Raw genomic sequence first — 26080 nt, 5'->3', positions numbered from 1 at the left:
ATAGTGAGTGGTCTAGCCCAATTGTGATGGTCTCCAAGCCCAATGGGTCTTTGCGGTTCTGTAACGACTTTCGGAAGGTAAATGAAATCTCCAAGTTTGATGCCTACCCCATGCCCCGAGTAGATGAACTACTGGAGAAAATTGGTAATGCTCGGTACATTACGACCCTTGATCTGACAAAAGGGTACTGCCAAATTCCTCTGACCCCCAGGGCCAAAGAAAAGACAGCCTTTGCAACCCCTGACGGTTTGTTTCAAGACACCGTCATGCCATTCGGCTTACACGGGGCCCCAGCCACCTTTCAACGGCTCATGGACAAAGTCCTAAAACCGCACAAAGCATACGCCACAGCTTATTTAGATGACGTGGGGATCTACAGCCCAGATTGGGAATCCCACTTACCCCGGGTACAGGCAGTGTTAGACGCCCTTAGAAAGGCAGGGCTCACGGCAAACCCTGCCAAGTGTTATGTGGGGTTAGAGGAAACAGAGTATCTGGGATACACTGTGGGAAGAGGGTTAATCAAACCCCAACGTAAGAAGGTGAAGGCAATTAGAGAATGGCCAAAACCAGTAAATAAGAAGCAGGTTCGAGCCTTCCTAGGGCTGACCGGTTACTACCGGAAGTTCATCCCAAGTTATGCCACAGTGGCCGCCCCACTTACCGATATGACTAGAGCCAGAGGGCCAAACATGGTCAAATGGGATGAAAGGGCCACCAAAGCATTTAGGACATTACAGGAGGCTCTCTGCTGTAATCCAGTGCTGGTGGTACCAGACTTTGAGAGAGAGTTTGTGGTTCAGACGGATGCCTCAGAGGTCGGCTTGGGAGCAGTGCTATCCCAAGAGGTAGAAGGGGTGGAACACCCCATCCTGTTTTTAAGCAGGAAGCTGGAACCACGGGAAACCAACTACTCAGTCGTTGAGAAAGAGGCGCTGGCAGTAAAGTGGGCTCTGGAAAGCCTGAAATACTACCTGCTGGGGCGCCACTTCACCCTCATCAGTGACCATGCCCCACTCACCTGGATGCATAGGGCTAAAGAGAAGAACGCTCGGGTGATGCGGTGGTTTTTGAGTCTCCAACCGTTTCATTTTGACTTGAAACACAGAGCAGGGAAGGAAATGGGAAACGTGGATGGGTTATCCCGCATGCACGCATATTTTGCTGCGGTAGCCCGACCTAGGGGGTCGGATCTAGGGGGAGAGATGTGTGGCAAAGAAGGGGGTCGAGTGATAAATGGCAGATATGTGAGAGCAGAACTAATAAACGGGCTCTGCCCGATCACTAAAATGGCCACCCCTGTCAGAACTACAGATCACAAAATGGGTCAAGAAAAACCAGGAAGAGAGAGAGAGAGTGCTGGAAGGATCTATGAACAATAGAGAAAGAGACAATAGAGATTGGCTGGATTTACCGTGTATGAGCTGGATTGTTTTGGACTTACCTGTTGGCGTTTGGACCTGGACCTACCGAGAACCCGATTCGTGTACCGAACCCTGCTATCCTTGACCTCGCCTACGACCTGGGTGGACCAGGACGGAGAAACAAACACACAGGTACTGTCCTGTTCGAAAGAACTCTCATTCTTGGGTGATTTGGTGACAATTTACCACTTAATTTGTGACAAACGCTCCTAACCTTGAAGAGGTTTGCCACACTATATATATTTATTTTTCTTGTTGCTAAAAATGTGGACCATGGTAGTTTGTTGGTGATGTGGACACCAAGGAACTTAACTCTCAACCCACTCCACTACAGCCCCGTCGATGTGAATGGGAGAGAGATCGGCCCTCCTTTTCCTGTAGTCCACGATGAGCTTGTTTGTCTTGCTCACGTTGACGGAGAGGTTGTTGTCCTGGCGCTACACTGCCAGGTCTTTGACCTCCTCACTATAGTCTGTCTCATCGTTGTCGGACACTGTTGTGTCGTCAGCAAACTTAATGATGGTGTTGGAGTCGTGCTTGGTCACGCAGGCGTGGGTGAACAAGGAGTACAGGAGGAGACTAAGCACGCACCCCTGAGGGGCCCCAGATATGTTGTTGCCTACCCTTACCACGTGGGGGCGGCCCGTCAGGAAGTCCAGGATCCAGTTGCGGAGGGAGGTGTTTAGTCCCAGTTTCCTTAGCTTAGTTATGAGCTTTGTGGGCAATATGGTGTTGAACGCTGAGCTGTAGTCAATGAACAGCATTCTCAGATAGGTGTTCCCTTTGTAGTCCATAATAGTTTGCAAGCCCTGCCACATCCGATGAGCATCAGAGCCGGTGTAGTAGGATTCAATCTTAGGCCTGTATTGACGTTTTTATTGTTTAATGGTTTATCAGAGGTCATTGCTTTAGTATCCTATGGTACCATTGGTGCCAATTACATCTATAGTGCCACCAACTGTTCTGGTGCAGCCATCTAAGGTTGCAGTGACTTTATATTCCCACAGATTCTAAGGACATACATAAATTTAACATGCAAAATTTCATGGCCCCGTCAGGTCCATCGGTTCAGTTCTTATAACCCTGATGTGATATGGTGACATCTAGTGGTGTAACGTGGCCGGCTTCGAATGTAGCAATGAATCATTCTCAAATTCATTAGAGACTAATTCATTAAGTCTATATACAAAATCTGGAGTCAATCTATTTTATGGTTCATAAGTCAGATGACATGTGGCCACCCATGACTCCAGTGCCATCATCAAGTTTCCTAATGACATGACGGTGGTTGGCCTGATCACCAGGGAGGAGGTCAGAGACCTTGTAGTGTGGTGCCAGGACAACAACCTATCCCTCAATGTCAGCAAAACCAAAGAGCTGATTGTGGACTACATGAATCAGGGGTGGGTGCACAACCCCATCCACATCGACAGGGCCGCAGTGGAGAGGGTCAAGAGCTTAAAGTTTCTTGGTATCCACATCACTGAGGACTTAACATGGTCCTCTCACGCCAGCACAGTCATGAAGAACGCACGGCAGCACCTCTTCTCCCTCAGGAGGCTGAAACAATGGTATGGCCCCTCAGATCCTAAGGAACTTTTACAGCTGCACCATCGAGAGCATGGTTGTATAACAGTCTGACCGGAGTCCCTAAAGAGGGTGGTGTGAACGGATCAGCATATCACTGGGGGTGAGCTCCCAGCCATCCAGGTCATACATGCCAGGCGGTGTCTGAGAAAGGCCCAAACAATTGCAAAATACTTTTATTAGTTATACTATTTTGATATTGAATATTGCACTATTGGGGAGGGCTTGCAAGTTAGGCATTTCATTGCAAATCAAATCAACAGGTGTAGGCTAACAGTGAAATGCTTACTTACGGGCCCTTCCCAACAATGCAAGAGAAAAAAAGAGAAAAATAATATAAAAATAATAACACAAGGAATAAATACACAACGAGTAACGATAACTAGCTATATACACAGGGTACCAGTACCAAGTTGATGTGCAGGGTTACGAGGTCATTGAGGTAGATGCTGTATGTACATATACAGTGCCTTCACAACCCTTGACATTTTGTTGTCTTCCAGCCTGAATTGAAACTAAATTAAATTGAGATGTTTTGTCATTGGTCTACACACAATACCACAATGTCAAAATGTTTACATATTAACACAACATTAAAAGCTGAAATGTCTTGAGTCAATAAGTATTCAACCCCTTTGTTATGGCAAGCTTAAATAAGTTCAGGAGTAAAAATTTGCTTAACAAGTCACATAATAAGTCGCATGGACTCACTCTGTGTGCAATAATAGTGTTTAACATGATTTTCTTAAGACTACCTCATCTCTGTACCACACACATACAATTAAAGGTCCCTCAGTCGAGCAGTGAATTTCAAGCACAGATTCAACCACAAAGACCAGTGGCCTCATTTATAAAAATGTTCTTAGATTTATACTTGAAATTAGTCAGTCGTAAGTCATACTTAAGATCAAAATTGATCGTAAGTCCATTTTATAAATGAGGCCTCAGAGTACCATATACAGTTGAAGTCAGAAGTTTAAATACACCTTAGCCAAATACATTTAAACTCCATGCTCGCAGACGCTTTATCAGTTCTGTCCACAAATGTTCTATGGGATTGAGGTCAGGGCTTTGTGATGGCCACTCCAATACCTTGACTTTGTTGTCCTTAAGCCATTTTGCCACAACTTTGGAAGTATGCTTGGGGTCATTGTCCATTTGGAAGACCCATTTGCGACCAAGCTTTAACTTCCTGACTGATGTCTTGAGATGTTGCTTCAATATATCCACATAATTTTCCATCTTCTTGATGCCATCTATTTTGTGACGTGCACCAGACCCTCCTGCACCAAAGCACCCTCACAACATGATGCTGCCACCCCGGTGCTTCACGGTTGGGGTGGTGTTCTTCGGCTTGCAAGCCTTCCCCTTTTCCTCCAAACATAACGATGGTCATTATGGCCAAACAGTTCTATTTTTGTTTCATCAGATCAGAGGGCATTTCTCCAAAAAGTACAATCTTTGTCTCCATGTGCAGTTGCAAACCCAAGTCTGGCTTTTCTATTACGGTTTTGGAGCAGTGGCTTCTTCCTTGCTGAGCGGCCTTTCAGGTTATGTCGATATAGGACTCGTTTTACTGTGGATATAGATATTTTTGTGCCTGTTTCCTTCAGCATCTTCACAAGGTCCATGACTGTGGTTCTGGGATTGATTTGCACTTTTCGCACCAAACTACGTTCATCTCTAGGAGATGCATCTACTTCTTGAGCGGTATGACGGCTGCGTGGTCCCATGGTGTTTATGAATGTGTACTACTGTTTGCACAGATGAACGTGGTACCTTCATGCGTTTGGAAATTGCTCCCAAGGATGAACCAGACTTGTGGAGGTCTACAATTTTTTTTTCCTGAAGTCTTGGCTAATTTCTTTTGATTTTCCCATGATGTCAAGCAAAGAGGCACTGAGTTTGAAGGTATGCCTTGAAATACATCCACAGGTACACCTCCAATTGACTCAAATGATGTCAATTAGCCTATCAGAAGCTTCTAAAGCCATGACATCATTTTCTGGAATTTTCCATGCTGTTTGAAGGTACAGTCATCTTAGTGTATGTAAACTTCTGACCCACTGGAATTGTGATACAGTGAATTATAAGTGAAGTAATCTGTCTGTAAACAATTGTTGGAAAAATTACTTGTGTCATGCACAAAGTAGATGTCCTAACCGACTTGCCAAAACTATAGTTTGTTAACAAGAAACTTGTGGAGTGGATGACAAATTTATTTTAATGACTCCAACCTAAGTGTATGTAAACTTCCGACTTCAACTGTACCAATATTCCATAACATGTATCCAGTTTGCAACAAGGCACTAAAGTAATACTGCAAAAACAGTGTTGTAATACTGTAATACAAAATACAAAGGCAAATCCAATACAACACATTATTGAGAACCACTCTCCATATTTTCAAGCATACTGGTGGCTGCATTATGTTATGGGTATGTTTGAAATCGTTAAGTACTGGGGAGTTTTTCAGGATAAAAAAGAAACGGAATGGAGCTAAGTACAGGCAAAATTCTAGAGGAAAAGCTGGTTCAGTCTACTTTCCACCAGATACTGGAGATTAATTAAACCTTCAGCCGGACAATAAACTAAAACACATAGCCAAATCTACAACCAATTTGACAGAGTTTGAAAATTGTAAAAAATAATAATGGGTAAATATTGTACAATCCAGGTGTGCAAAGCTCTTAGAGACTTACCCAGAAAGACTCGCCGCTGTAATCACTGTGAATACTTATGTGAATTAGATATTTCTGTATTTCATTTTCAATTAGTTTGTAAACATTTCTAAAAACATGTTTTCACGTTGTCATTATGGGATATTGTGTGTAGATGGGTGAAAACAAAAGTTTAATTCATTTTAAATTCAGGCTGTAAAATGTGTGGAATAAGTCAAGGGGTATGATTACTTTCTGAAGGCACTGTAGGTAGGGATAAAGTGACTAAGCAACCAATAATAAACAGTAGCAGCAGCGTGATGAGTCAAAAGAGTTACTGACCTGTTGCACCCTCTAGTCTACAACCACTGTGATTATTATTAGACCCTGTTGGTCATCTATGAATGTTTGAACGTCTTGAAGAACAATCTGGCCTTAAATGGCCATGTACTCTTAAAATCTCCACCCGGCACAGCCAGGAAAGGACTGGCCACCCCTCAGAGCCTGGTTCCTCTCTAGGTTTCATTCTAGGCCACTGTACTTCTACATCTGTATTACTTGCTTTTTGAGGTTTTAGGCTGGGTTTCTGTATAGCACTTTGGGACATCTGCTGATGTAAAAAGGGCTTTATAAATACATGTGATTAATTAGTGTAAAAAGGGTCAATGCAGATAGTCCAGATAGCTATTGGTTAACCATTTAACTAACTATTTAGCAGTGTTATGGCTTGGGGGTGGAAGCTGTTCAGGGTCCTGTTGGTTCCAGACTTGGTGCATCGGTACCGTATGCAATGCGGTAGCAGAAGGAACAGTCTATGACTGAGGTGGATGGAGTTGTTTACCATTTTTAGGGCCTTCCTCTGACACCACCTTGTATAGAGGTCCTCGATGGCAGGGAGCTTGGCCCCAGTGATGTACTAGGCTGCCCGCATTACCCTCTGTAGCTCCTTGCGGTTGGATGCCAAGCAGTTGCCATGCTAAGTGGTGATGCAGCCAGTCAAGATGCTCTCAATGGCGCAGCTGTATAACTTTTTAAAGATCTGTCTAGCCTTCTTCACGACTGTGTTGGTGTGTGTGGACCATGATAATGCCTTATTGATGTGGACACCAAGGCACTTGATGCTCTCAACCCACTCCACTACATCCCCGTCAATATGGCCCTCCGTTTTCTTTAGTCCACGGTCAGCTCCTATGTCTTGCTGATGTTGAAGGGTAGGTTGTTGTCCTGGCACCACACTGCCAGGTCACTGAGCTACTCTCTATAGGCTGTCTCATCATCGTCGGTGATCAGGCCAACCACTGTTGTGTCGTCAGCTAACTTAATGATGGTGTTGGATTTGTGCGCAGCCACACCGTCGTGGGTGAACAGTGAGTATAGGAAGGGACTAAGCGCACAGTGTGGTGGAGGGTCAGTGTGGTGGATGTGTTGTTGCCTACCCTCACTACCTGGGGGCGGACTGTCAGGAAATTAAGGACCCAGATGCAGAGGGAGGTGTTCAGTCCCAGGGCCTGATGAGGATGAGCATGGAGTGATGAGCATTGGGGGCACTATGGTGTTGAACGCTGAACTATAGTCAGTGAACAGCATTCTCATGTAGGTGTTCCTCTTGTCCAGGTGGGAGAGGGCAGTGTTGAGTGCAATAAAGATGGTGTCATCTGTGGATCTGTTGGGCAGTATGCAAATCAGAGTGGGTCTAGGGTGTCTGGGATGATGGTGTTGATGTGAGACATGATCAGCCTTTCAAAGTGTTTCATGGCTACATGTGTGTGTGCTAAGGGGCGATAGTCATTTAGACAGGTTACCTTGGTGTTCTTGGGCACAGGGATTATGGTGGTCTGCTTGAAACATGTAGGTATTACAGACTGGGTCAGGTAGAGGTTGAAAATGTTGGTGAAGACACATGCCAGCTGGTCAGCGCATGCTCTGAGTACGCGTTCTGGTAATCCTTCTGGCCTTGCAGCCTTGTGAATGTTGCTCTGTTTAAAGGTCTTACTGATATCGGCTACGGAGAGCGAGATCACACAGTCTTCCGGAACAGCTGGTGCTCTCATGCAGGGCAGTTTGCGGCGGGGTTTCCTTTGATAATTTGCAAGCCCAGCCATATCCGACGAGCATCAGAGCCGGTGTAGTAGAATTCGATCTTAGGCCTGTATTGACGTTTTTATTACAGTTTATCGGAGGTCATAGCGGGATTTCTTTGTCCAGATTAGTGTCCCGCTCCTTGGAAGCGGCAGCTCTAGCCTTTAGCTCATTGAGAATATTGCCTGTAATCCATGGTTTCTGGTTGGGATATGTACTTACGGTCACTTTGGGAATGTCTTCGATACACTTATTAAGTGGCATTGGCTCACAGGCAAACAGGCAAGGGAATAAAAAAAATATTGCGAGAACCTATTTCTTGAATTCTAAATAATAATAATAATAATAATAATCAGACATTTGAAAGCTCTAGTTTTGACCTTCATAATACCTCTGATGACAGTAACTTTACAAGCACTAATTATGGTAAATTTAGCCTGAGAATAGTTAAGAATAGTTAATAATATCTAGTTATGGTAAGGGGTGAAATAAGTATAGCTAGTTATAATTGTAACGTTTTGGCAGATTATAAAAAAAGAAGATCAGTATTTACATAGCTAAAAGAAAAGGAATATAACATATACTGTTTACAGGAAACTCACTCTACATCCTTAGATGAAGTTGCGTGGAAAAAGGAATGGGGTGGTGAAATAATTTTCTGTCATGGACAAAGGAACTCAAAGGGTGTGATGATATTAATTAGCAAAAATTTTGATCTGAAGGTGCAAATAGTCAGGAATGATTCGCATGGAAGGTGGATCCTTTTGAATATGAAATTGGATGAAAAAGAGATTTGGCTCATTAATCTATATGGTCCAAATCAGGATGATCCACACTTCTTTGAAAACATTTATATCAATTTATTAACTTACAGGCAACAAATGATCTAATCATTATGGTAGGAGACTATAACACAATGTTAAGTACCTCAATGGACCGTAAAGGTAATCACTCTACAAACTATCATCACTGTGCCCTTAAGGAAATCAAAAATACTATGGACACATTAGAAATAGTGGATATTTGGAGACTAAAAAACCCCGACCTAGTGAGACATACATGGAGGAGACTTAATCAAGCTAGTCGTCTTGACTACTTTCTTGTCTCTTTCTCTCTTGCATCAAAGGTCAAACAAGTTTTAATAGGAGACAGAATGAGATCGGATCATCATCTAATTGGCATTCACATAATTCTTATAGATTTTCCACATGGACGGAGATATTCAAAATTTAATCAAAGTTTACTGGAGGACAACTTCTTTTTTATTAAGACAAAATAATTTATAACTGAATTTTTCAAGTATAATATTGGTTCAGCAAATCCCCTTATTGTTTGGGATACCTTTAAATATACCTTCAGAGGTCATTCAATTCAATATTCATCAATCATAAAAAAGCAGTTTCTGGCTAAAGAAATAAGACTAACAAGGGAAATCCATGAACTAATAGTACAGGTAGATAGCAATAAAAACAATACTACAGAGATACAAAATAAGTTAGAGATTCAAATTGTACGTTAAACATCATAGCATAGTTGAAAGATATGTGTTGCGTCGAAACACAAAGTGGGTGGCCAGCAGAGATAGATGGGATGGGCTGAAGGGAAGCTGAGGGTTGGTATGTGGAATTGGAGACAAGTGGGAGTGGAGTTGCTGTGTGTGAGAGAGAGAATGATGGTCAAAAGATAAAGGGAAAAAAAGTCAAAATAAAACATAATAAAAGTACATTTGAATGATACTAAGTGGCAGTGTTTTTACAACTAATGCCGGTTTGCCTGAGGCTGATGCCGTGCAGGTGTTTGTACACACGCATATACACCCACTCTCATTCAAATAAACACATACAAGAACACACACATACATGTAATAGTGCCAGACATGCACACAAACATATAAAGTAGGCATTGCTGTTATGATTTCAGTAGTCCTTGATGTCCTTTGTTTTAAATGTATTATTTTGTGAGAAAAAAAATGTAATTGTTGTTTGCTGTTTTCTTCTGTCTTCTGCTTTTTTCTCTCTTTAGTTCATTCTCTTGGTTGTTGGTGCATTGGGGGGTTCTTGGGGGTGGGGAATGGAATTGATGGTATTTTTTTTAAAGTATTTATTCCCGGGGGGGGGGGGGGGGACTGTGGGAAGGGTCTCGAATGGTTGAGGGACAGCTATTGGGGAACTGTGGGGGGATCTTGGAGGGTTGGGCTTCACAAGATTGTGATCATGAAAAAGGAAACTATGACATATATTTTATATCACTATCATGCACACGCACCCTCACACATAAGGATGGCTCTGTTGCGGAAAGACTGATACATGTTTGATAGTGTCTTGATGCTGTATTATTTGTCCTTCATGTTCTAATATTTTAATGTTACCCCTTCCTTGTGTTTTTTTGTAATAAATAATAATAAATAAATAAATAAACCCGGTGACTGATGTGGTAACTTCCTGTCTTATCCGCTTTAAGCTATGGTGATCATCTGCCTCTAGAAAATGATTACAGTGCAGAATTGGAGACCACTATTTCTTTAAGAGATGTGTTCATTACATAGTTTTTATCATGTGAGTCATGAGTCAAGAGATGACTGGAAACATTACATATAGCCTGCAGTCTGGGGATGGCACATGTTGAATGAAAGTGTCCTACCAAATGAGGATTGGAACAGTCCCCCATCTGAACTGTCCAAATTGGTCATCATCGGGGTTACCTTCCAGGGGTTGGTGGCTATCAATGATCCCGGTCAACACGTCCACCAGCTCATCTGTCTCTGGTCTTACTGGGGTCCTGCACCAGTCTTGAAAGGCTCCCTACGAGCAACAGCGTTTGTCTTCTTTAAGTTGATTTTTGTTTTTCCACAGGACCTTAGAAAGACTAGACAATATAGAAATTATATCCGAGATAATGCATGATATCGTTTGTGTTACAGTTTTGTCACACAAATACATTTAGGCCCCACTGTGTTGTGCTAGACAAGAAAAGTGCCATTTCAAAGTGACCTTTTGTTTACTTTTAATTAATTACAAATGGTAGTCCGGGCATTCTTTTTTTGTTTTCTGTTGATGAGTCATGCTGTTCTAGATAATTGGTTGGTTTGACACAATTTGCATCAAGAGGGTTTTTTCAAAGTCACTGAAATTCTTTGAACGTTTTCTTTTACCTCCGTTCATTGTTTGGTTTAGGTGACTTGTTCCAATTCCATAAAATGCTTATGTATTAGTGTCCCATCCCTGTTTTTTAAAGCATCCTCTGGTCAGCACCAAGTACTTAACTGGTTAGTCCTTACTTAATTTAAGTAGAATTGGCCTCTTAAATTAAACTCTGTCTGGGAAACCCCTGGGAGACGTATCTGTCACACAGGCAGGCAAATACAAGCTATGCAGTGCAATGCTGTTTGCATTCCATCATGGATGCATGTATGAATAATATTGAATGTAAATAGGTGAAATAATATGTGACCTTTGGACAAGACAAAAGCAGAGGATGGAGGAATTATGATTACGTACAGTGCCTTCAGAAAATATTCATACCCCCCTACAGTTAATTAAAAATCAATTCAATAGATTTTTTTCTCACCCATCTACACACAATATCCCATAATGACAAAGTGAAATTTTAGCAAATTTATTGAAAATTGAATACAGAAATATCTCATTACATAAGTCAACACATGTTAGAATCACATTTGGCAGCTATTACAACTGTGAGTCTTTCTAGTCTCTAAGAGCTTTGCACATCTGGATTATAAAATTTTTGCACATTATTCTTAAACAAATTATTCAAGCTCTAGTTGGTTGTTGATCATTGCGAGACAGCCATTTTCAAGTCTTGCCTTAGATTTGTAGGATTTAAGTCCTAACTGTAACTCGGCCACTCAGGAACATTCAATGTCGTCTTGGTATGCAACTCCAGTGTATATTTGGCCTTGTGTTTTAGGTTATTGTCCTAATGAAATGTGAATTTGTCTCCCAGTGTCTGTTGGAAAGCAGATTGAACCAGGTTTCCCTCTAGGATTTTGCCTATGCTTAGCTCTATTGCATTTATTTTTATACTAAAAAACTCCATAGTCCTTGCCGATGCCAAGCATACCCATAATATGATGCAGCCATCACCATGCTTGAAAATATGAAGAGTGGAATTCAGTAATGTGTTGTGTTGGATTTACCCCAAACATAACACTTTGTATTTAGGGTACAACGTTCATTTCTTTGCAACATTTTTAGCAATACTAAAGCAATTAGCAATACTAAATACTAATACTTTAGTGCCTTATTGCAAACAGGATGCATGTTTTGGAATATATTTTACTCTGTACATGCTTACTTCTTTTCACTCTGTCATTCAGGTTAGTATTGTGGAGTAAAAACAGTGTTGTTGATCCATCCTCAGTCTTTTCCTATCACAGCCATTAAACTCTGTAACTGTTTTCAAGTCACCATTGTTCTCATGGTGAAATCCGTAAGCAATTTCCTTCCTCTCCGGCAACTGAGTTAAGAAGGACCCATGTATCTTTGTAGTGACTGGGTGTATTGATACACCATCCAAAGTGTAATGAATAACTTCACCGTGCCCAAAGGGATATTCAATGTTTGCTTTTTATTTTTGACCCATCTACCAATAGTTGCCCTTCTTTGAGAGGTATTAGAAAACCTCCTTGGCCTTTGTGGTCGAATCGGTGTTTACAATTCACTTCTTGACTGAGGGACCTTACATATCATTGTCTGTGTGGCTTAGAGAGATGCACACTATTATTGCACACAAAGTGAGTCCATGCAATTTATTATGTGTCTTGTTAAGCACATTTGTACTTATTTAGTGTGCCATAACAAAGGGGTAGAATACTTACTGACTCATGACATTTCAGCTTTTAATTTTGTATAAAAAATAAATTAAAATGGAAAACATGATTCCACTTTGACATTATGGGGTATTGTGTGTATGCCAGTGAAATCAGAATGTTATCAATTTTATGCAGGCTGTAACACAACAAAATGTGGAAAAAGTCAAGCGGTGTGAATACTTTCTGAAGGCACCGTAAATGCCATTTTCCCATCTGCTGAGACAGACTATCCCTCCTTTGTTCCCGTCCTTCTTCCCCGTAAAAGGGGAGACACATGCAACTTTGTGTGTGTGTGTTTGTGTGGTCAGCTGTGATACATGTATCTCAATGGGTTTGCCCTGAATAAATAAGGAAGCTGTTGTTTCAGCTTCATTACTGATGAGTAACTGCGGACAGTGAGGCATATTGATGGAGTGGAGTCATGTAAATCAATGGTTTTCAGGTGGTGGCTACCAATCAAATTTGTGGTCAATGAGTCCAAATACAGCCATTACTTGGGTTTAGCACATGGACATGTTCTGAAAAGCATCCACCACAATAAAAAAATTAATGTCACACGCACGCACGCTCACACGCTCACACACACACACACACACACACACACACACACACACACACACACACACACACACACACACACACACACACACACACACACACACACACACACACACAACAATATACCATAAGTCATGGCAAATTGTATATTAATGGGCATGCATAAACAACGCAGGAAAGACATACCACTTTTTCAGAAGTCCACATCTTATAAAGACTATCCAGCCATCTTCTTAATTTAGCAAATTAGACTGGATAAATTCAAACACTGCATGAAAAGATTACTTTCTTGTCATCCTTGTACAAAACAAAACATGCTGACTTGCACTAATGCAATATTACATATACACACACACACACACACACACACACACACACACACACATATACACAATCTGAAAGCAAAAAGGCTACAGCTTAAATAGTTTGGTTGCCAAGTCCATAATATCACAAAAAAAAAGAAACAAAAAAAGACATAGCAGAAGACCAATAAATGAAATACATGAAGGCATACAGTAGGTAAAAAGCCTTTGATATTGGGTATAATTCATTTTTTGTACATGCCAGTGAACATTCCGGACTTTACCCAGCAAAGGTTTACTCAGTGACTTTTACCCTCCAAAAGACATTACGTTTGACTCACAAAGGTACACACATAAGAAATCTTGCATGGAGGCATACAAACACACACAGACATATTGTCATGCCCTGACCTTAGAGATCTTTTAATTCTCTATTTGGTTAGGTCAGGGTGTGACTAGGGTGGGCAATCTATGTTGTCTATTTCTTTGTTGGCCGGGTATGGTTCCCAATCAGAGGCAGCTGTCTATCGTTGTCTCGGATTGGGGATCATACTTAGGCAGCCTTTTTTCCCTTAGTTTGTGGGATCTCGTTTTTGTACTGTTGCTTTCCAGCCCTACAGAACTGTGCGTTTCGTTTTGTATTTGTTGTTTTTTCAGTGTCATCAATAAAAGAAAGATGTACGCCTACCACGCCGCACCTTGGTCTACTCCTTCCAACGACGAGCGTAACACATATGCACACACACAATCACCCATATACACACACATATGTCACAGTATCAATGGTAACCCCAAGCCTGATGCACTGTAGTTGACTTCACACAGACGTTTTTCAGTTACTCAGTGAGGCATGAAATCAGCACCATAAACTAACTGTGTCTATCTGCTTGGTTAATGCTTAGATTGCAGCAGAGAAGGCAAACAATGTGGAATATACAACATACAGATCTATGATGAAACAGCTTGCCTTAAACTAATCAAAACTATCTTTGGATAGGATAAATATTTAACCTTGTAGCAAAATCCCTGATCTTCAAGACAACAATCATGTTTTTGTTTAACACATACAGCACAAAGACAGCAAAAATCTATTCACATTTGGAGTCCAGTCCACCTGTTTCTCAAAAATGTGTAGTTTAAACAAATGAGAGTTTCCAGCAGAAAAATACAAACAACATAATTGAAAGGAAATCAAGATAAAGCCTATACGTAGGTCTAATGCAGCCTTTGACAGTAGGCCTTGATCAGGGAAAACTCAGATCACATCAGGAAGAACTCCTGGCCCTGTGTTCAGTAGAAGGAGCTCCAGCTGAGGGTCCCTATAGAGATGAGAGTTTGACAGGTGCTGGACGACAGCCACACTGTCTCCACCAGGCTGAAGTGCAGAAGGCCCAGGGCGAAGCCGCACGCCATGTCGGTCAGGTGGTGTCTACCCAACAGCACCCGGGACATACCCACCAGGAAGGCCCAGAGCACCAGCAGGATGCGAAGAGGGACGGCCAAGACCAGGTGGGAAAGCAAGAACTTGGACACCATGGCGGCGCGGCTGGCGTGGGCCGCTGGGAAGGAGTACACATCCATGACACAGTAGTCCAGGAATCCCGGACTTATCTCCCAGGGTCCTTTGCGTTTGATCAGCTTCTGGACTCCGGCCACTGTCATGACGTCAAGCAGGAGGGCTGAGGAGAGAAGATGTTGGATGAAACAGCCAAACTAAATAAATTAAGGTCAGTAAACCACAACACACACTATCTCCAGTCAAAAACCCATGGAGACCAATTAGCTTATAGTTCATGTAATTTGCTCTATATCTGTTATAGGGCAAAGCATCAGTAATGAAGCAATGAGGCAGGCCAGGCGGTACCCCAGCAATGACACAGTGGCTGGTAGCCCTTTCCTGCAGTCAAATGACCTTGTGGCCTCATGGTGGAATGTTATTCATATTTTTCATAATTTCATAATTAATAAACATTATTTAATTTTTTTAATCTGCAGAAAATCTGGTGTTTCTATGTCAAAGTTTTGTTTTATTTCAGTCTTCTGTGATGTACACTACCAGTCAAAAGTACTCATTCAAGAGTTTTTCTTTATTTTTACTATTTTCTAGTGAAGACATCAAAACTATGAAATAACATATATGGAATAATGTAGTAACCAAAAAAGTGTTAAATAAATATATATTTTATATTTGAGATTCTTCAAATAGCCACCCTTTGCCTTGATGACGGCTTTGCACACTCTTGGCATTCTCTACCAGCTTCATGGGGCAGTCAATTGGAATGCATTTCAATTAACAGGTGTGGCTTCTTAAAAGTTATTTGTGGAATACATTTTTTGAGCCAATCGGTTTGAGCCAATCGGCTGTGTTGTGACAAGTTAGGGGCGTTTACAGAAGATAATATAGACTTGGTCTTTTACCAAATATGGCTAAGGCAAGAACCGCTCAAATAAGCAAAAAGAAACGACAGTACATCATTACTTTAAGACATGAAGATGAGTCAATATGGAACATTTCAAGAACTTTGAAAGTTTGTTCAAGTGCGGTCGCAAAAACCATCAAGCGTTTTGATGAAACTGGCTCTCATGAGGACAGCCTCAGGAAAGGAAGCCCCAGAGTTACTTCTGCTGCAGAGGATAAGTTCATTAGAGTTACCAGCCTCAGAAATAGCAGCCCAAATAAATGCTTCACAAACTTCAAGTAACAGACACATCTCAACATCAACTGTTCAGAAGAGAATGCGTGACTCAGGCCTTCATGGTAGAATTGCTGCAAAGAAACCACTACTAAAGGACACCAATAATAAGAAGATAATTGCTTGGGCCAAGAAACACGAGCAATGGACATTAGACTGGTGGAAATTTGTTCTTTGGTCTGGAGTCCAAATTTGAGTTTTTTGGTTCCAACCGCCGTGTCTTTGAGAAGCGGTGTGGGTGAACAAATGATCTCCGCATATGTATTTCTCACCGTAAAGCGCAGAGGAGGAGGTGTTATAGTGTGGGGGTGCTTTGCTGGTGACACTGTCTGTGATTTATTTAGAATTCAAGGCACACTTAACCAGCATGGCTACCACAGCATTCTGCAGTAATACGCCATCCCATCTGTTTTGTGCTTAGTGGGACTATCATTTGTTTTTCAACAGGACAATGACCAAACACACCTCCAGGCTGTGTAAGGGCTATTTGACCAAGAAGGAGAGAGATGGAGTGCTGCATCAGATGACCTGGCCTCCACAATCCTCCGACCTCAACCAAATTGAGATGGTTTGGGATGAGTTGGACCGTAGAGTGAAGGAAAAGTAGCCAACAAGTGCTCAGCATATGTGGGAACTCCTTCAAGACTGTTGGAAAAGCACTCCAAGTGAAGTTGGTTGAGAGAATGCCAAGAGTGTGCAAAGCTGTCATCAAGGCAAAGGGTGGATATTTGAAAAATCTTAAATATAAAATATATTTTCGATTTGTTTGTCCTATTGTGCTATTTAATAGTTTTGATGTCTTCACTATTATTCTACAATGTAGAAAATGTTCTAAATAAAGAAAAATACTTGAATGAATAGTTTTTCTAAAAGGTTTGACCGGTAGTGTATATAAACTCAAAATTGAATGCATTCCAACTCTATATCCGACATGTACAGGTGTCTTCTTTTTTGAAAGGCCATAACCATGTGTGTGAAGTGTATGTTTGTTTCAAAGTAGATTTGTTTCAGACTACCAAGAAACACTCTGTGTGACCCTGATTTAGCCCACTTTAGTAAAAGGTTAAGAAGAGCCAAGAGTTTGTGGAACAGGTGCGCATCGCTACATCCCCTCTCTCTTCCCTGTGTGTGATCAGAATGTATAAGCCTCTGTGCTATGGCATCCCAATCGGCCACATTATCAGGCTAGCAGTCCAGTTACTCTCTAAATAGGTCTGGAAGCTAGCACAGAACTGAGAGCACCTAGCTTATAGTTCAGCTTTGGCTTACTGTATGTGCACTTGGTGGAATGAAGGAGGTTGGAAGCATGGAATGAGAGAGGGTGAGATGTTGGAAATGAAGGAAGGAAAGATAGGAAGAAAGGAAGGAGTTAAGGATGGAAGGATGAAAAAGGAAATTGAAAGAAGGTAGAGAGAGGAGAGTGGACATCATGGAAGTGAGTATGAGGTACCTTTGGGTCATTCTGGGACAGTGGGGGCACAGTGCTGAGCTGCCAATGAAAGTCAATGGTGCTCTGCCCCCTGATATAGCCCACCTCAGCACTACTGAAGGTGAGGGAGGAGGAGAGCCAAGCCACGGATTTCACCAGCCTAGAGTCAATGTTATCTATGATGCACTTCCAAGCTAAAAATATGTACACTACTGTTCAAAAGTTTGGGGTCACTTAGAAATGCCCTTGTTTTTGAAAGAAAAACAAGTGTTTTGTCCATTAAAATAACATCAAATTGATCAGAAATACAGTGTAGACATTGTTAATGTTGTAAATGACTATTGTAGCTGGAAATGTCTGATTTTTAATGGAATATCGACATAGGCGCACAGAGACCCATTATCAGCAACCATCACTCCTGTGTTCCAATGGCACGTTGTGTTAGCTAATCCAAGTTTATCATTTTAAAAGGCTAATTGATCATTAGAAAACCCCTTTGCAATTATGTTAGCACAGCTGAAAACTGTTGTCCTGATTAAAGAAGCAATAAAACTGGCCTTCTTTAGACTAGTTGAGTATCTGAAGCATCAGCATTTGAGTTTGATTACAAGCTCAAAACGGCAAGAAACAAAGAACTTTCATCTCAAACTTGTGAGTCTATTCTTGTTCTGAGAAATTAAGGCTATTCCATGCGATAAATTGCCAAGAAACTGAAGATCTCGTACAACGCTGTGTACTACTCCCTTCACAGAACAGTGCAAACTGGCTCTAACCAGAATAGAAAGAGGAGTGGGAGACCCCGGTGCACACCTGAGCAAGAGGACAAGTACATTAGAGTGCCTAGTTTGAGAAACAGATGCCTTACAAGTCCTCAACTGGCAGCTTCATTAAATAGTACCCGCAAAACACCAGTCTCAACGTCAAAAGTGAAGAGGCAACTCCGGGATGCTGGCCTTCTACGCAGAGTTGCAAAGAAAAAGCCATCTCAGACTGGGCAATAAGATGGGAAAAATAACACAGACACTGGACAGAGGAAGATTGGAAAAAAGTGTTATGGACAGACAAATCTAAGTTTGAGGTGTTCGGATCACAAAGAACATTCGTGAGACGAGGAAAAAATGAAGATGCTGGAGGAGTGCTTGACGCCATCTGTCAAGCATGGTGGGGGTAATGTGATGGCCTGGGGGTGCTTTGGTGGTGGTAAAGTGGGAGAGTTGAACAGCCAATTTCCTCCCACAACAGGACAATGACCCAAAGCACAGTTCCAAACTATGCAATAGCTATTTAGGGAAGAAGCAGTCAGCTGGTATTCCGTCTATAATGGAGTGGCCAGCACAGTCACCGGATCTCAACCTGAAGGCAAAATGAAGCGAGATAGAGATGCTTTTGTGAATGATACTGCATTCACAGCTGCCTTAATCAGGATGCTTGTTTAAACACGGTGGTTCCCTATCCTATCAAGGATCACTATTAATAACCTGAACAATGACCTGAACATTGCTACAAACACAATAGCCCAAATTTGACCAAATTAAACAGATTATAGACTGAACACAATATAGATTTAGTCCACAGATTTGCAGTGTTTTTCTGAGTAATCACGCTACTGGTATAACACACACAACCCTCTCACACACATCAGCCCAAAGCAACCAGGCATCCAGCACAGGAGTAACAATAAAATCCCTCAAGATTTCAGGTGTCAAAAGGGACATGGTGAATTCACTGGTATGAACCAGCCCATATTGGAAGCCCACAGAGAGTGAGGAATACCCGTTTAACGTCCCATCCGGAAAAGACAGCACCATACACAGGGCAATGTCCCCAATCACTGCACTGGGGCATTGGGATATTATTTTAGACCAGAGAAAAGAGTGCCTCCTACTGGACCTCCAACACCACTTCCAGCAGCATCTGGTCTCCCATCCAGGGATCGACCAGGACCAACACTGCTTAGTTTCAGTGGCACATAGCTGAATGGGAACAATGTGTGTATAGTACTTTTGAAGTCTCTCTCTCTCACACACACGCACCCCCCCCCCCCCAAAAGAAAATATCTGCACAGTGGCCCCAATTTGTTCTGAGAAATGCATAAATTGACACTATCAGTCTGGGGTATAGCTTGCTGGTTTCCTTCACAGACATGTGTCAAAATAACCTCATAAAATTAGTTCACCATCTACAGTTGAAGTCAGGAGTTTACATACACCTTAGCCAAATACATTAAACTCAATTTTTCACAATTCCTGACATTTAATCCTAGTAAAAATTCCCTGTCCTGGTCAGTTAGAATCACCACTTTACTTTAAAGAATGTGACATGTCAGAATAATAGTAGAGTGAATGATTTATTTCAGCTTTAATTTCTTCATCACATTCCAGTGGGTCAGAAGTTTACATACACTCAATTAGTATGTGGTAGCATTGCCTTTAAATTGGTTAACTTGGGTCAAATGTTTCGGGTAGCCTTCCACAAGCTTCCCACAAAAAAAGTTGGGTGAATTTTGGCCCATTCCTCCTGACAGAGCTGGTGGAACCGAGTCAGGTTTGTAGGCCTCGCACACGCTTTTTCAGTTCTGTCCACAAATCTTCTATAGGATTGAGGTCAGGGCTTTGTGATGGCCACTCCAATACCTTGCCTTTGTTGTCCTTAAGCCATTTTGCCACAACTTTGTATGAAGACTGTTTGAAGACTGCGTGGTCCCATGGTGTTTATACCTGCGTACTATTGTTTGTACAGATGAGCGTGGTACCTTCAGGCATTTGGAAATTGCTCCCAAGGATGAACCAGACTTGTGGAGGTCTACATTTTTTTCTGAGGTCTTGGATGATTTCTTTTGATTTTTCCATGAGTTTGAAGGTAGGCCTTGAAATACATCTACAGGTACACCTCCAATTGATTCAAATGATGTCAATTAGCCTATCAGAAGCTTCTAAAGCCATGGCATCCTTTTCTGGAATTTTCCAAGCTGTTTAAAACTTGTTAGGGATAGCCCCCTTCTTTTTTATTTTCGCCTAAATTACATACCCAAATCTAACTGCCTGTAGCTCAGGCCCTGAAGCAAGGATAAGCATATTCTTGCTACCATTTGAAAGCCAACTTTGACGTTTGTGGAAATGTGAATTGAATGTAGGAGAATATAACACAATAGATCTGGTAGCAGAAAATACAAAGAAAAAAACAACAAGTATTTTTCTTCCGCCATCTTTGAAATGCGAGAGAAAGGGCACAGTTCTAGCTATCACTTTCATTGTAATTATGATAGCGTCCACAAGATGACAGCAGTGTTTGTGCAAAGTTCCAGATGGAGAACTTGAAGTATGAGTGAACTACAAGACTTTTAGTGTGAAGTCGCCAGGCACATTTGGGCAAATCGTGAAGGAGACATTCGCATTCATATGAAAGTTTTCTGCAAGAATATTGTCAGATCTGTATACTTGGACTTTGATTTAGCTTTACATGTATTAGTAGCCATATTATAAGTTCAACATTTGCAAAACAACCCATTTTCATAACTTCATAACTCTGAAAATCCGTATAATTGTTGTCCTAAATTGAAAGGATAGCTACATTTTACGACATATACATGGTTTCCGGATACTCCCGTAAAGCCAGATCATTGGCTATCTAGCTAGCTTTGTTTGACCCTGATTGGTCTAGATACAGTCTAGCTAGCTTTGTTTGACCCTGATTGGTCAAGATACAGTCGGTCAAGTGATGGCCGCCTGCGTCATCAGCGAGCCATGAAGGAGTCGCTCTCTGACCAAATATGGTGTCCTATAGGATATACTACACCCCTAATGACATAGTGAAGTCTTGTTACCTTCTAGAATCTCTGAGGAATACATACAAATGTGATTTGAGTTGTTGAAACAATGTTTAGGGTGAGAGTTTCACAGATTCCTTTCTTTGCAAATTGAACGAGTGTAAATACAAAATCGATCGTGCATGCTATATGGACCTTTTTAAGATATGAAAAATGATTTTATCTAACAAAACGACACTACCTGTTACCTCTGGGACCCTTTAGATGATAAATCAGAGCAAGATTTCGGAATGTAAGTACACATTTCACCTTCAGAGGTGAATTTATCAAACCTATCATGGGGAAAAAGGTGTTTTGTTGTTAGGAGCGCTCCTCAAACAATAGCATGGCATTTTTTCGCAGTAATAGCTACTGTAAATTGGAGAGTGCAGTTAAATTAACACGAATTTAAGCTTTCTGCCAATATAAGACACTTATACAGTGGGGCAAAAAAGTATTTAGTCAGCCACCAATTGTGCAAGTTCTCCCACTTAAAAAGATGAGAGTGGCCTGTAATTTTCATCAAAATGAGAAAAAAAATCCAGAAAATCACATTGTAGGATTTTTTATGAATATATTTGCAAATTATGGTGGAAAATAAGTATTTGGTCAATAACAAAAGTTTATCTCAATACTTTGTTATATAACCTTTGTTGGCAATGACAGAGGTCAAATGTTTTCTGTAAGTCTTCACAAGGTTTTCACACACTGTTGCTGGTATTTTGGCCCATTCCTCCATGCAGATCTCCTCTACAGCAGTGATGTTTTGGGGCTGTTGCTGGGCAACACAGACTTTCATCTCCCTCCAAAGATTTTCGATGGGGTTGAGATCTGGAGACTGGCTAGGCCACTCCTTCGTTGCCCGGGCGGTGTGTTTGGGATCATTGTCATGCTGAAAGACCCAGCCATGTTTCATCTTCAATGCCCTTGCTGATGGAAGGAGGTTTTCACTCAAAATCTCACGATACATGGCCCCATTCATTCTTTCCTTTACACGGATCAGTCGTCCTGGTCCCTTTGCAGAAAAAACAGCCCCAAAGCAGGATGTTTCCACCCCCATGCTTCACAGTAGGTATGGTGTTCTTTGGATGCAACTCAGCATTCTTTGTCCTCCAAACACAACGAGTTTAGTTTTTACCAAAAAGTTATATTTTGGTTTCATCTGACCATATGACATTCTTCCAATCTTCTTCTGGATCATCCAAATGCTCTCTAGCAAACTTCAGACTGGACATGTACTGGCTTAAGCAGGGGGACACGTCTGGCACTGCAGGATTTGAGTCCCTGGCGGCGTAGTGTGTTACTGATGGTAGGCTTTTTTACTTTGGTCCCAGCTCTCTGCAGGTCATTCACTAGGTCCCCCCGTGTGATTCTGGGATTTTTGCTCACCGTTCTTGTGATCATTTTGGCCCCACGGGGTGAGATCTTGCGTGGAGCCCCAGATCGAGGGAGATTATCAGTGGTCTTGTATGTCTTCCATTTCCTAATAATTGCTCCCACAGTTGATTTCTTCAAACCAAGCTGCTTACCTATTACAGATTCAGTCTTCCCAGCCTGGTGCAGGTCTACAATTTTGTTTCTGGTGTCCTTTGACAGCTCTTTGGTCTTGGCCATAGTGGAGTTTGGAGTGTGACTGTTTGAGGTTGTGGACAGGTGTATTTTATACTGATAACAAGTTCAAACAGGTGCCATTAATACAGGTAATGATTGGAGGACAGGGGAGCCTCTTAAAGAAGAAGTTACAGGTCTGTGAGAGCCAGAAATCTTGCTTGTTTGTAGGTGACCAAATACTTATTTTCCACCATAATTTGCAAATAAATTCATAAAAAATCCTACAATGTGATTTTCTGGATTTGTTTTTCTAATTTTGTCTGTCATAGTTGAAGTGTACCTATGATGAAGATTACAGGCCTCTCTCATCTTTTTAAGTGAGAGAACTTGCACAATTGGTGGCTGACTAAATACTTTTTTGCCACACTGTATGTACCGACATTTGTTGTTTCTCTAAAATCTGTGATCTTGACAAAACGCGCTGCATGATTTACAACTGTCCCATTGACGGAACACCAATCCATCATTTTCTGGAATTTTCCAAGCTGTTGAAAGGCACAGTCAACTTAGTGTATGTAAACTTCTGACTAACTGGAATTGTGATACAGGGAGTTAAGTGAAATAATCTGTCTGTAAATAATTGTTGGAGAATGACTTGTGACATGCACAAAGTAGATGTCCTAACTGACTTGCCAAATCTATAGTTTGTTAACAAGACATTTGTGGAGTGATTGAAAAACGAGTTTTATTGACTCCAACCTAAGTTTACTGTGTAAACTTCCGACTTCAACTGTAGGTTGATTCCATTCACCGCTAGTTAGAGAAATCTGTTACATTCGCATTACTATATCTAATGTAGGGAAAACACCTATTAAGGAAGTAAGGATAATCAAGTATATTTACTTAAATAAGGTACTTTGGAAAATTATTCTACTGTAGATGTTGTACCAACTGCCATAGTGGGGATAAGAAGTGCTATGCTTGACACTGATGATAATGACTTCACTGAGTCTTTCGATGTAGGCCCCTGGCTTGGTAAAATGTCTACTTATAGTTCTTTAGTCCAAAGTAAACTTGTGATATGTGGAGCCTAGCACCTGTTCTCCAGGCCTGCTTCTGTGCTGGGTGAAGGAGAGAGGGACCATGAAGGGATTTCCTAATTACCTGCTTCTGATCCTCTACCATGGGATGCTTTAAATTCTGGTGGACAATGACATATTTTAGTGAGAAGCATTAACAAGTTAACATTTCATGGCATAAATATTAGCCTATTGACATGGGTTATATAGGCCTAATACAGGCCCTGGGATAATGAAGTAGAGATGTGATCATATCAGTAGACTGCCTAGCCTATACCTATTAAAAATGCATACATTGATAGACACACTATAGCATAATAACAAAACCATTAAATAAGAGCTGAATCATACATGTACAATTAAATAACTGAATTATTACACTATGTGTTTTGGGTAGAGTGAGGCGTGCATTTACCAAGTAATAGATTGACCAAGACCTCTTGTCCCGCCTGCGTATTACTCCTTGTCAGACACACGATAGTGCCAATGATCCACGTGATGCCGTGCCCCGTGAACGCAAGTAGGGTGACCATGGAACGAACCGTGCCCCAAGACGACGACGTATAGGCGCAGACCCCCAGACGCTTGGACAGACAAATGTCAATGGCGAGGAGGGAGCTCATCGCTATCCCCTTGAAGGAAGGGTTCAGCTGGATACAGTCCTCCTCGGGCAGTTTCGTGGGCTCTTTCCGATCCTTGTTGGCATTGTCAGTAGGTTCCTGCGGGTCGCACGGCAGATTTGCTTGGTGTTTGGGTTGACCAGGTCGCCTTGAGTTTCCCTGGCTCTCCGAGTTGCCGCTCCAAAGGGGCTGGTTCAGGGACATGAACTCGGGTCTGCTCAGGACGTTGTTCCGATCCCGCGTCCTGGACCTAGAACTCGGAATTGCGGGCATTTTGGGTTGGCCCCACTTCGCCTCCTTGGTGAAAAAAGTTACTGTACTACGTACGTTTCAGAAGGTCAATTTCTCGTTTTAACCACGAAGCCTAAATATCCAGAGCTAAGCCCTGTCGCCCTCTCCTTCCCCCACTGCGTCCCTACCAGATATATTTAGGCCGGTTGGAATGCGCGCTGCCCATGCTGCTGTGTTAAGCCTACAACCGGATCCATGCAGGCACAAAGAGGCTTGACTGGCATCTGCCTGGGCCAATCAAACGAGTTACAATCTAAAGTGAAACATCATCAGCTTTTAACATGTCATAAACTAAAATATACGACCATCAGCAACTAACATGGAATGGCATAATGTTTTGTTTTGATCCTGAACGGTAGAAACTAAATACACTGGTTTTACTTTGTCTGTTATGCTCAACGACAAAGACACATTTTTGTTATCGTCTTACCAGGCCAATGTATAAGAATGGGCTATCGTTCAGATCCCTCTCGTTTGGAACACGATTGGAATTTGGAGAACGCGTCAAGGAATTCTTAGTTAGACAGATAGACTGTAGCCCCGATACTATTAAAGTCAATCAAGGAACAAGCATCCATAGTCAGCTCGGCGAGTCATTCAGTATTTACAAAAGATGAGAGCTCTTTTTTTCGATCGTCAGTCATTTTCCGTGGACATGACGTAGCCTACGCACAATCCCACTTCCACCGCGCTCTTCTACGGACGCGCTCTTCCAGATGGGAGTTCTCCAAGGTGCTTAAATGGACAGCGACAGAGACGCTCTCAGCACGAACCAAAATAGAAGAAAGGAAAATAACAAACATTAAATTATGAAAACGTACTTTATCCTATAGAAAATAAAAGGGGTTTTCTCAGGAGCATTCAAAGTAGGCCTACATTTACATAATTTATTTTGTTATTGAATATTCACCAATTTATATTTTATAATTGGTAATTCATAAAAATTGATGTGAGCTATAGCCTATAGCCTATAACATCGCTCAAAAATATTCAATTACATTAGGGCTATTCATTTCACTTTGACTGATAGAAGTAGGCCTATTATAGCCTGAATTATATGTAATTTAATAAATATAGCAAAAAAGCCCATCACTACATTTCCCAGAATGCTTGCAATGGCGAGGGGAAGTGTCGTCTGAAAGGTAGGCTACTTAAAAGGAGCTGCAGCTCA

General features: G+C 41.6%; 1 protein-coding gene across 1 annotated transcript; it reads right to left on the bottom strand.

Annotated features, from left to right (window-relative positions):
* Positions 1 to 14017: 14017 nt before the first annotated feature.
* On the bottom strand, positions 14018 to 25576 carry LOC139387774 (inactive phospholipid phosphatase 7-like). Its single transcript, XM_071134016.1, has 2 exons — positions 24414 to 25576; positions 14018 to 15120 (listed from the first exon to the last, which is right to left on the bottom strand). Exons 1-2 carry the CDS (start codon positions 24889 to 24891, stop codon positions 14732 to 14734), a joined length of 867 nt encoding a protein of 288 aa, XP_070990117.1. The 5' UTR covers positions 24892 to 25576; the 3' UTR covers positions 14018 to 14731.
* Positions 25577 to 26080: the final 504 nt, after the last annotated feature.

This window comes from Oncorhynchus clarkii, chromosome 29, assembly GCF_045791955.1.
Source record: "Oncorhynchus clarkii lewisi isolate Uvic-CL-2024 chromosome 29, UVic_Ocla_1.0, whole genome shotgun sequence".
NCBI classification, from domain to species: Eukaryota; Metazoa; Chordata; class Actinopteri; order Salmoniformes; family Salmonidae; genus Oncorhynchus; species Oncorhynchus clarkii.
This window is presented reverse-complemented; position numbering and strand designations above follow the sequence as displayed.